Consider the following 12556-nt stretch of genomic DNA (forward strand, 5'->3'; position numbering starts at 1 on the left):
ATATTTTTTTTTTATTGTGTGCTGTATGATTATTATTATTGTTGTTGTGCTGTGCCTCCTGCCTCCGGAGCTGTGTAAGATCAAAAGGGCGTCCCATAGTCCACAAGCATACACGTCAGCCAATCATAGGATATTCATGTTCGATAGTTATATCTTATTCTGTGTTTTAGGATAAGGCTGTGTCTCCCATTAATTGAAATACTCCATTGCACCAGTGAAAGAGAATAGATCCCCTTTCCTTCCCATCCCCAAAAATCTCCCTTTCCATCCCCTCCAAAACCTCCAATGACCTCATATTACATCCCCCTCTCGTCATTGGCGAGCCTCGATTGCCCATATTACCTCCCCTCCAATAACCACCATTGACCACGAGGCTCGGGTCGGAGAAGAAAGGCGTGTCTCCACCTCGTCAGAGGAGGGGAGGGGCGCGCCCGCCCGTCGTCGTCCGGGGCGGAGCCCGAGGGTCGTGCGACCAGCCAGGGCCAAGGTGAGCGCCCCGATGGGCGTGTCCAAAGCGCCGGGGGCGTGATCGCTGGGGGCGCTATAAAAGGGCGCAACCGGAAGTGGAAAAGAGAAGAAGAAAGAGAGATGCACTCTGGGTTGGAAAAAGAAGGGTTGTGAAGAGAGGAGGAGTTGGTTGCAAGGAGTTGGTCACAGTCGGTTGCCAGAGAGAGGAGTCGGTGGTGAGAAGTGAGAGAAGCAAGAAAGAGTTGAGGGTTGAGGGACCAGACCAGTGAGACAAGTCCTGGGAACGCAGCGGACGGAGGCCGCCGCAGCCGCGCCACCCCACCGCCAAAGGGGGCCTGAACGGCGGTTCGGAGCAGGGCCGAAACGGAACGGCGGCTGCTGAACGCGCCGGTTGTGCTGCAAGACCCCCCCCTTGGACCTTTCCTCTCCCGCCAGCCATCCACCTTCTGCCATCCCTGGCATTCCCCGTGTGAGTCGTCTTTGTTTGTTCTGTCCTGGGTAATAAGTTAAGTCTGTAGATAAGCTAAATTTGCACTGTGTCACCTGCGTCTTGTACTTGTAAATAAACTGAATTGCTTTTTGTTGCTTGTGTGTAAATAGTAGAAATAAATTCAGTAGTAATATTTCAAACCTTTTTTTGTCTCCGTTTTCCTCTTGCATTGCGTCGCTTTTGTCTTTTCCCTCATTGAGCAGCTAGGGTGCGATACAACCAACGGTCGGGTGGAATCGGGTGAGTTTTGTTAGGTCGCGGTTTTAAACCACCGCTCGGTCTATAACATCCTAACCGCGATCTATAACAATTGGTGTCAGGAGTGGGATTCGAACCTGGGACTAAATTTATTTAGCCCAAATTTTGGACACCAATTGTGTTAGTACTATAACAATTGGTGTCGGGGAGTGAGATCGACCCGGAGCGCGCTTCACGCGCTCAAAATTATAAAGTACGAAATTTGTTTTGTTTTAAAGGAAGAGCCCGAATTTTGAAATCGCGCCATGGCTGTCCAAGGCGACGGGATGCCGGTGGGAGAGATAGAGGGGTTAGAAGTAACCCAGGACTTCGGGGAAGAAAGGGAGGAGGAAAATGGCAATGTGGTTGCGGGAATTTCAGGTGCACAAAATGGCGCTCTAGCGCACGTGATTACAGCGGCGCCACATTTAGCCACGCCCATGGTCGCGGTAGTCGAACCGGAGATGCCAATGGATTTGAACCTTTTTTTTATACAAATGAAGGCCCTTATGGCCCAGAATAGTGAGCGATTGGAGGGCCGGATGGATGCTCAGAGTGAGCAATTGGGGGTAATGGGGAACCGGATGGATGCTCAGAGTGAGCAATTGGGGGTAATGGGAAACCAAATGGGGGTAATGAGGGACGAAGCGAGGGGTACCGGTGAGAAGTTAGACAATAATTTTGAGGGGTTAGACAACGGGATAAAAGAGGTGAGAAATGGGTTAACGGAGGTGGAAAATAGAATGGCTGCCCAGGAGAATCAGTTAGAGGGGGTGAAAAATGGGTTAATGGGGTTAGAAAATAGGATGGAGGACAAATTGCGGGAAATAGGGGAACAATCCGCCCGGGAAATCGAACAGATGGGGAACCAGATGGAGGAAATACGACGAGGGGTGAGTGAGGAGGTTTCGGGGCTACGCGAGGAGGTAAAGCGAGGCGAAAAGCGTATAGAGAAAGAAGTGAGGAATAATACGGTTAAGTTACAAGGGGGAATAGAAGATCTGACGGAGGAGGTGGAACAGCTGACGGAGGGACAAACGAAGTTAGTGGAGCAGGTTCAAAAGAACACTGCGGTACTAGGAGGGTTGAAGGCGACACAAAAAGAAATTAAAAACGAATTAATAGCGACGCAGAGGCAATGTCAGATGGTAAGGGAGGAACTGACAATGAGGGTGGACGAGGTGACAGAGATAATGGAGACAAAGGACCGGCAGGTGAGGATGCACATAGAGACGGTCACGGTAGCCTTAGAGGACGAACTTGAGGGGACGCACCGAGAAATAAAAGAGGTTAAACAAAAATTAGAGGAAGTGGGAGAAGAGGTGAGTGAAATTAAGAAGGGACGGACAGAAACTAAGAGGGAGATAAAGGAGGAAGTCATGGAATATGTACAAGGTCTGTGTTCAAATCATGATGCGGTGCTCACTAACCAAATAAAAAGTTTGCAGGTGGCAAAGGAGGTGCGGGGACGAGGTGCCAAGGTGAGTGGCAATGTATATGATGTGAGGAAAGCTTCAGTCGGCTTGGGGATTGGATTGGATCCGGGTGTTCGTGAGAGGCCGTTGGTGAAGTGTGCGACAGGTCTGGTGTGCGAAAAAAGAGGTGTGCGAGAATGTCCGACCATGGGGTGTGTGAGGAAAAAGTGCACGCCGAGGAGTGAGTGTGCCGTCAGGAGTGAGTCGGTCGTAGCGCGTGTGCGAGGGAGCACAGGGAAGCGCGGTGTGGTGAGTGTTACGGAGGAGGTAACGAAAAAGTGTGCGCGGGAGGATGCGCGAGAAAGGTGTGTTACGGACGGGTGCAAGGGGAAAGCGCATGCTGTCAAGAGTAAGGGAGAATGCATGCCTGTGGTGAGTGTTACAGAGGGTGTAACGGGACAAGGTGCGGCAGAGTGTGCGCGAGAAAGGTGTGTAACGGACGGGTGCATGAGGAAAGAGTGCGCTGTCGAGAGGAAGGGTGAGTGCGCGACCGAGAGTGGAGGTGAGAGTAGTGAGAGTGAAACGGAGCGTGAGTTGGTTGTGGCAGGTGAGCGAGGATGTACACCTGGAATAGAAGGATGCACACCTGGAATGGTAGAGCGTGAGTGGGAATGCACGCTGGAATTGGTAGTGAGACACGTGGTTGGGTGTGCGGGTGAGAGCACACCTGTGATTGTCACAAAGGAGGTGACCGAGAAAGGGGCGCGAAGAGGTGTATTGGTGAGGTGTGCGAGCGACGAATGTGTGCCAAGGTGTTCGGTGGTCAGGTGTGTGACCAAGTCGATGGGCGGAGTGAGTGTACCGGGGTGTGTAAGGAAAGGTACGAGGAGAATGGGAACGGCTGCATGTATGAGCACGAAAGGGGTAGCGTATGCATGTAAGCCTGCAGGTGAGGCGTCGACGATAACCGGGTTAAAGGTTAGGTCGACTTTTAGCCGGATCGGGCCCTCGGTGCGTGCCGGGCTTCGCGTGCCGCGAGAACCAGCGGAGATCCGAGCCACGGCGGGTTCGAAAGGACCGCCGTGCGCGATCCACGCTGGGCCTCGCGTGGAGCGGCCGCGTCCGGGCTCCACTAGGCGGAGCGGGCAGCCCGATAGGAAGGGTCGTCATGGCGACCACTTTCTATTGAGACGTGCCGGCAGGTCGAGATCGGGACATTGGATGGCTTCACGCCGAGGTGGTGCATGGGATCTCGGCCCGGGTAAGCCTCCGTCCCTGCCCCGAATGCGGGACGTATCCAGCCGCGGACACAAAACGACCCGCGTTCATTGCTCGGCTGTACGAAGCCGGGCTGTAGATGTGAATTGGCGCACCGAGAGGACCTAATAAGTAGACGGGTAATAGTGATAGTGTTTTGGACCCAAAATTAGAGAAAAACAAAATTTGATGATTGGCAAAGGATTGGCAGTAATGATTGGCAGATGATGAGTAGTGATTGGCAAATTTTTGATTGGTTGGAATTTAGGTGTACAAAATTGATAGTGAGAGACCCCCGATGTGGTGGGATGGCAAATCCACCATCCCTCACAAGGTGGGGGCAAAGGAGCAATAGTTTATGGGGTGTATGGCAGTGAAAACTAGCCCGGGTGGGTTAGGATATTGTGTGTAGGGATCTAGCGAAGATGACATTAGGTGACGTTAAGTTAGTTAGTGACTGATACCTGTAGTGGGGACGCAGGTAGATTAGTGTGGATGATAATGACGTGGGAGCGCAATAGTTTAAAGGGACGACTGGGAAGCGCAAGTTTCAGAAGGGAGTAGTTAGCGGAGATGATGCCGTGTTTGTGAGAATTGAACAGGTGTGATTGCACAGGTGTGCAACTGAACAGGTGGATGGAGCAGTGTATGAGTGAGTAGTGGTGATGTGTGTTGCGTTGACCAACTGGTCCAGAAAGAGGAGGAGGGTGCAGGTGGCACCAGGTGTGATTGCACAGGTGTGCAACTGAACAGGTGTGTGGAGCAGTGTATGAGTGAGTGATGGTGATGTGTGTTGCGTTGACCAACTGGTCCAGAAAGAGGAGGAGGGTGCAGGTGGCACCAGGTGAGATTGCACAGGTGTGCAACGACAGGTGAATGAAAGACAGGTGTATGGAATAAATGGTATGGAGTATTGGAATGGATGGTCGTGGAGTGAGTATGGTGGAAATTGTGGAGTGGAGTGGATGGTGCGAAGGTGTGAATGGGGGAAGAGTGGACCCCCATCACGGATACCCGGGGCGGGTAGTGTAAGTGTTAGGTAGAGGGTACAGGTAAATTGTGGTTTGGATATTGGCATCTGTGGTGCGAGGTGAAAGAATGGTATTTGAATGGGTGCATTAGTGTTGTGGAAATGGCTGGGCGTGTAGCCTGTTAGTGTGTGTAGTTGGTTTGGGCACTCCACCACTGTAAGGATGTCGGCCAGGTGAGGCCGCAGGTGGGCTCTGGGAGCCGGTAGTAGTTGTGTGAATGGGGCCCGAGGATCCGGAGGACGGACACGGGTAGCCCAGTGCCAGAGGGCACCATGGGGTGACAGAGCCAGGAGAGGGGCTGTCCCCAGGTAGTTAGGTTAGGGTGAGGAGCTAGGTAAGCTCGGGTGGCAACTACAGTGGTGGAGGTGTGCAGGTGGGTAGACCTGTTGGGAGAGCTACACGTCGCGGCCCAGAAATTGTGCGAGGGCACCGGGAGATGAATCGGGGGAGTGAGACCCCAAATTGAGAAGCACCACAGTTTGGTCAATGGGGATTGGTTGTTAGAACCCATAGAGTAAGAGGGCCAATGGTTTGGCCGAAGAAAGACCCCGGGTAGTGTAAAGTGTGTTAAAGTCATTTAGAGGATAGTTAGGATGAAGGATCTCCTCGCACCATCTGCACCCACTCACCGGAGGTGACAGGAACTCCACACCATGCCATGTTTTATTATTTTTTATTGGGCAAATGTTTGGAATGTGAGACGCATCATGACGTGGGTGTGACATTGTGCTTTGATGTTCCATCTCTGCCTCCTTATGAGGATTGATGATGAATTGATGATGGCAAATTTTGAAGTAGAGGGATTGTGGAGACGAATTTGATATAGGGGAAATATGGGGAAGACGTGACAGTAGTGACAAATTGGTAATGTGTAGGTTTTGTACATATGGGGTAAGGGCAAGGGTGGGCTAGGTAACAGGGGGGTGACGTACGGTAGGGACGAGCTTTCTCACTTCGCCCTCCGTACGCATTTTGCCTTGCATTGCCTTTTTGATGTGTACCCTTAAGACCTTACCCCTCGCTCATCTGTCTTGTCCCCCCTTTTTTTGTCTCCCACATGAGGACCTGAGCGCCGTTGGGCGCCGAGGGGAGCGTGCGTGGGTCGGCCATTGTGCGCCCGAAATTCCCAGAACCAGCTGTCTGCATCGATGCACCACATTATGGACCACATGTCAGTGGCCGAGCACCACTTATGGACCCCATGGGTTGGGGCATGGCCCCTCTGCTGGAACCGGCCATGAGGGCCCGAAATCTTGCTGGCGGACATTGGCCACAGGGCACCAATGCCCCACAGGTGAACCATACACATAGTCGGCCTGGTGGGCCATAAATAAATAAAAAGGACACATTGGGTGCAAGTTTTATTGAAAATAGGCCGCCAGTAAGCAAAGCAAAGAAAATGACAACAACTGGAAGAAATAATGATAACCAGCAGAGGGAGCCGAAGAGCAAGAGACACCTGCAGGGTTGGGTTTGTTGGTTTTATTTTATTCATTGAACAATGGGGACTGCACCGATTGGTGCTTGGGTGTGTATTGGTGCGTTTTTGGGTGCTTTAATGGTGCATTGATGCAGAGCAGACTGTCCTCCCCCCAGAAAGAACAATTACAGGTCCTGGGTTAGTTTTGTAAATAAAAGCAGAGTCATTGTAAATAATGCTCCCCACCGTCAGTGTATAGTTTGAAGACCATTCCGCAATTCGGTTAACTGTGGGCGAAAGTCTGTTAGGCAGGGTGCAATGGAGCAGCGGGACACATTTATTTATGTTTAAACTGTCGCACTCAGGGTCAGGTTAAAAATAGAGGGAACTACACCTACGTGTCACGCTAAAGCTAAAAGTTGTAGGCCCGGGACGTGCCTAAGAGGAGGAGAGTGCAGTGTTGTGGATATGAGGACTGTATATTTTTTTTTTTTATTGTGTGCTGTATGATTATTATTATTGTTGTTGTGCTGTGCCTCCTGCCTCCGGAGCTGTGTAAGATCAAAAGGGCGTCCCATAGTCCACAAGCATACACGTCAGCCAATCATAGGATATTCATGTTCGATAGTTATATCTTATTCTGTGTTTTAGGATAAGGCTGTGTCTCCCATTAATTGAAATACTCCATTGCACCAGTGAAAGAGAATAGATCCCCTTTCCTTCCCATCCCCAAAAATCTCCCTTTCCATCCCCTCCAAAACCTCCAATGACCTCATATTACATCCCCCTCTCGTCATTGGCGAGCCTCGATTGCCCATATTACCTCCCCTCCAATAACCACCATTGACCACGAGGCTCGGGTCGGAGAAGAAAGGCGTGTCTCCACCTCGTCAGAGGAGGGGAGGGGCGCGCCCGCCCGTCGTCGTCCGGGGCGGAGCCCGAGGGTCGTGCGACCAGCCAGGGCCGAGGTGAGCGCCCCGATGGGCGTGTCCAAAGCGCCGGGGGCGTGATCGCTGGGGGCGCTATAAAAGGGCGCAACCGGAAGTGGAAAAGAGAAGAAGAAAGAGAGATGCACTCTGGGTTGGAAAAAGAAGGGTTGTGAAGAGAGGAGGAGTTGGTTGCAAGGAGTTGGTCACAGTCGGTTGCCAGAGAGAGGAGTCGGTGGTGAGAAGTGAGAGAAGCAAGAAAGAGTTGAGGGTTGAGGGACCAGACCAGTGAGACAAGTCCTGGGAACGCAGCGGACGGAGGCCGCCGCAGCCGCGCCACCCCACCGCCAAAGGGGGCCTGAACGGCGGTTCGGAGCAGGGCCGAAACGGAACGGCGGCTGCTGAACGCGCCGGTTGTGCTGCAAGACCCCCCCTTGGACCTTTCCTCTCCCGCCAGCCATCCACCTTCTGCCATCCCTGGCATTCCCCGTGTGAGTCGTCTTTGTTTGTTCTGTCCTGGGTAATAAGTTAAGTCTGTAGATAAGCTAAATTTGCACTGTGTCACCTGCGTCTTGTACTTGTAAATAAACTGAATTGCTTTTTGTTGCTTGTGTGTAAATAGTAGAAATAAATTCAGTAGTAATATTTCAAACCTTTTTTTGTCTCCGTTTTCCTCTTGCATTGCGTCGCTTTTGTCTTTTCCCTCATTGAGCAGCTAGGGTGCGATACAACCAACGGTCGGGTGGAATCGGGTGAGTTTTGTTAGGTCGTGGTTTTAAACCACCGCTCGGTCTATAACATCCTAACCGCGATCTATAACAATATAATTATATGTACATAATTTTTGTTGGTGTTAGAAGGTGTTTATACATGTTTTTTTTCCTTTTTCATTTCAGGTTATCACACAGCTTGCCACAAATGCCCATGGGCAGGTGGTCTTGCAACCTGCCATAGGACAGCCACATCAGCAGCTTCAGCAATCTGTCATCGCGGGTCGACTGCAGCCTGCTCCACAGGTTTGTGGAGCAACCGGCCACTGTCTTCGTGCAGCTACTGCCATAACACTTGATTGTCAGACTTAAAATAAAATAATAATAAAATTCTCTTTCATACCCATAGCTTGGAATTCCTCCCGAAGCTTCAAGCAACAGCAAGCCGGCACAGGTTGTCATCCAGGTTGATGGTGCAGGAGACACATCTTCGGATGAGGATTATGAAGAAGAGGAGGAGGATAGGGATGAAGATGGCAAGGAGAAAGATGATGATCTGGGTGAAGATGCTGAGCAAAACCAAGCGGTGAGGTTTGATACCTATTACCTATTCATTGAGATGGGTTGTTGTATGGTAGGGAGGTTCAAAATAATTAGTTTTACATTTATTTTTTAGGCTTCCATTGAGGTTCCCACTGGAAACCTATTGTTCTTGTTGGGATTAATATTCTCACATTTTTGGAGAGGATTCCGGGAAAACCGTTATGGCTAGCTCTATGAAACCGTAACTCATTATAGATACCAATGTAACTTAGTGCATCATCAATTTTGTTTTTGCAATTTTGACTGACATTGGCTGCCATTGCCTATGACTCCATAAACATGAAACATCTTCTCCAGAACCGCTGAACTGATCAACGCAAAATTTTACAAATATGATCGCCGAGTCATGTGGATAAAACTTTGAGGGGGAAAAAAAAAAAAAAAACCTCATCGGTCATGTGGTTTGGCAGCCATGAATGAATGAATATGAATGAATGATCGTTTTAAGGCCATTTTTCCCCGCTAGAGCGGGGGTTAGCCTTGTGGACCCCATGACAATCATGGTTCCCTGTTTGAGGCAATGTTTTTATGGCCGGATGCCCTTCGTATCTAGCTACTCCTGGACTCTGTGTCCTCCTCTCCTGACAAGGTGGAGAAGTTTCTGTCAATCCTGGACTGATTCTGCAACTGGACCAGACGGCATCAGCCCACGGGTCCTAAAATCCTGCTCTGCCGCTCTTTCACACCCTCTCTCTGTTCTCTTCACCCTCTCTTTTGCTCAAGGCCATCTGCCATCAGCTTGGAAATCAGCCAACATTACCGCTTTGCACAAAAAAGGTGCAAAAACAGATCCTTGCAACTCCAGACTAATCAACCTGCTCCCAATTATCAGCAAAGTCATGGAATCCATCATTGCTTCAGATATCAAATCCTTCCTCTTCTCCAATGGCTTGATCTCTGATCATCAATTTGGTTTCAGACCAGGTCACTCTACTCTGGACATGCTGCTTCTGCTGGCTCAACAATGGATGGAGGTCCTCAATGCCAAACAGGAAAGTAGAGCTGTCTCCATTGACATTGCATTGCCCATATCACGTGCATTCGATACGGTCTGGCACTCCGCTCTGCTCACCAAACTCTCCTCCTATGGTATCCATGGAAATCTCCATGCATGGCTTGCGGACTTCCTCTCTGGTCATAGTCAACGTGTGGCCCTGAATGGATTTATCTCATCTCCCCTTCCTGTTCAGGCTGGAGTTCCCCAAGGTAGTGTTCTGGGCCCTGTGCTATTTCTGGTCTTCATCAATGATCTCTCCGACTCTGGAAAATCCTCGCCATCTCTTTGCTGATGACTCCACTATCTGCCGCTCCATTCCTCATCCCTCAGATCGGCAGTCCGCAGCCTCCTCACTCTCTGCAGACCTGGACAAAATCATAGACTGGTCAAACAAGTGGAACATGTCTTTCAATCCTGACAAATCTCACACTCTTACGATGTCTCTCCGAAAAGACCGACTGGACAACCCTCCCATCCACTTTCTGAATAATCCTCTCCAGGAAGTTCTGTCACTCAAGCTTTTGGATGTCACTATCTGCCATGATCTTTCCTGGGAAAACCACATTTCCAAGCTGGCCTCCAAAGCTAGTCACCGACTGGACATCCTCCGTCGTGCGAAGTCCTTCCTTGGCACACCTGAGCTCATCACCACATACAATGCTTTCATCCGCAGCTCAATGGGATACTGGTCTCCCCTCTGGGCTGGTGCTCCTGCCTTACACCGAGCTTGGCTTCACGCTGTTGAAACCAAAGTTTTCAGAATCATTGGAATCTCCCGCGATGAAGATGATTGTGAGGGCCTGTCACTCACTCACCGCAGGCAGGTTGGTGGTCTTTCTATCTTCGACCGACTCCTATCCGGCCTTTCTCCCCCATCTCTGTCTGTGCTCTGTCCCCCAAATATTCCTACAGGTCGCACAAGATCTGCCAGCAACCCTCTTCTGGGGAAATTGCCAAAATCAAGACTCTCTGCTCACCTTCACTCCTTCATTCCTCTTTTCTCCCACCTCTGGAACAAACTCCCTCACTTTCTTCAATCCCACTCCTCCCTCCAGGTCTTTAAAACGGCTGTTCACCACCATCTCTTATCTTCCCCCATCCAAAACCTTGATCTTTTCTACCCCCGTTAATTCACCCCCAGATCCACTTTTTTGAAATACCGACTTCTTTCCTGGAAGTCCTAGCAGTGTCCATGTGTTTTATTCCTCTCCCACCCCACACCCCATTCCCATGCCTCCTCCCCCCAAGCCCTCTGCCTCCCACAGATCTCCCAATGTCCCTGTTCTCTGCTGTTGTACTTGCGTGCTTCCCTCTCTCTCTCCCCATCTTGTCCCCCGCTCCCTTTATTGTATGTTTTGTGTGTCCGTTTTTTTGTGTTTATTGTTAACTCTTACACGAGCCTCGATCTTGTATTCCAAAAAAATTCTACAGGTGGAGTTGCACCTATGGTGAAAATTTCCTGTCAATCGGACCAACGGTTGCAGAGAAAATCATATTTATTCTGTGAGGACAAACAAACAGACAAACAAACGGACTCAAATGCATTACCCTCTCCTCTGGCGAGGGTAACGATGATGTCTTCAGTCACGTAATATTGTGGCCATCTTGGATTTAAGGAAAACCTTTAAATATCTTTTTCTCCAGAACTGCTGAACAGCTCAATACGAAATTTCATATGTATGATCAACTCCACATGAGGAAAAATGTTTCTGAACTATGACATCAACAGTCACGTGGTATGACATCCATCTTGGATTTAAATAAAAAATATTTGAAAATCCACATTTCCAGAACCACTCAATGGATCAATCTGAAACTTCATATGTATGATTTACTACACATGAGGAATTTTGTTTGCCAACTAGGACATCATCAGTCACGTGGTGTGGTGGCCATGTTGGATTCAAGGGAAAAAAATGGAAAATGTACATCTCCAGAACCACTTAACCAATCCAAACCAAAATTTACAAATATGATCGACTACCCATGAGGAAAATGTATTGAAAATGATGACGTCATCAGTCATGTGGTGTGGCGGCCATTTTACCTGCAAGCCTATCATCACTGCTCTCAGCTCTAGTTATATTTGTTGTTGTGTCGTGAGGAGGATATTGGATTGCCGTCCCAGAGGTTGTCAGTTCATATCCAGTTTAAGGCACAGTATTGGAAATTTTGGATTGAACACTTGAACAAGATAATTACCACTCTACTGTTGGGTTGTCAGTAAAAACCAAACTGTCACAAATGAGCTTGAAGGAGAAGGCAATCTCCCAGTCTCATCTCGTGTACACGGGTTATAAATCCACATTTCATGGTTGATGCTTGATGCTCGCAGGGTTACTCGGGCCGAACACCAAACTACTCCCAAGGAGAAGGCTGTGCCACCCAAGACGTCCAATACCAAAAATTAAAGTTAAATTGACCAAAAGGACAAGGCCAAAATAGGCCCGTTATGTTGATGTAATTATTTGGTTATTCAATTAAGTTGTCAACTTGATTATGGAAACGATGGACCTGGAATGAGATAAAGGGGTTATCCCCTTTTGTATAATTAATAATTGGTCTTGCTGATGAAGGCAGGTGTTGATCTGTTTTGGAGGATAGATAGAACTGGAACGGCAGTTGGTAGAGCGCATACCTCCTCCAGGCTGAACAGTTTACGTTTTGTATCCCACTGAAGGGCCGGATCTAGATACAGACCTGTAGCAAAATCTAATTCGCTTGTTCTTGTCATCTAACAAATTCATCTACCAAGTTTTGTCCAAATTCATCGAAATATCTCTCGATGGTTAAGAATAACTTGAAAAATTATTGTATCTGGATCCATATCCAGATCTTCATCAAAATCGAACCGATTCATCCTTGTAACACATCCAACCTGCCCACCAAGGTTCATCCAAATCCGTCCCAACTTTTTGAGTTATCCTGCTCACAAGCAAACAAACAAACCAAACAAAAACAATCAAATAAACAAACAAACTCGCCCGATACTTGCGAGATCC

The 12556-nt window shown here is 49.1% G+C and overlaps 1 protein-coding gene across 1 annotated transcript in view; it reads left to right on the top strand.

Moving 5' to 3' along the window:
* Positions 1 to 12556, top strand: part of LOC137428271 (uncharacterized) — a 149972-nt gene that overhangs the window by 135532 nt on the left and 1884 nt on the right. Inside the window, exons 13-14 of the mRNA XM_078777451.1 lie at positions 8141 to 8260; positions 8364 to 8540. Of these exons, the coding sequence (XP_078633577.1) occupies positions 8141 to 8260; positions 8364 to 8540 (297 nt within the window). The remainder of the gene's footprint in view (positions 1 to 8140; positions 8261 to 8363; positions 8541 to 12556) is intronic.

Source organism: Myxine glutinosa, chromosome 5 (genome assembly GCF_964187855.1).
Source record: "Myxine glutinosa chromosome 5, kmMyxGlut1.1, whole genome shotgun sequence".
NCBI classification, from domain to species: domain Eukaryota; kingdom Metazoa; phylum Chordata; class Myxini; order Myxiniformes; family Myxinidae; genus Myxine; species Myxine glutinosa.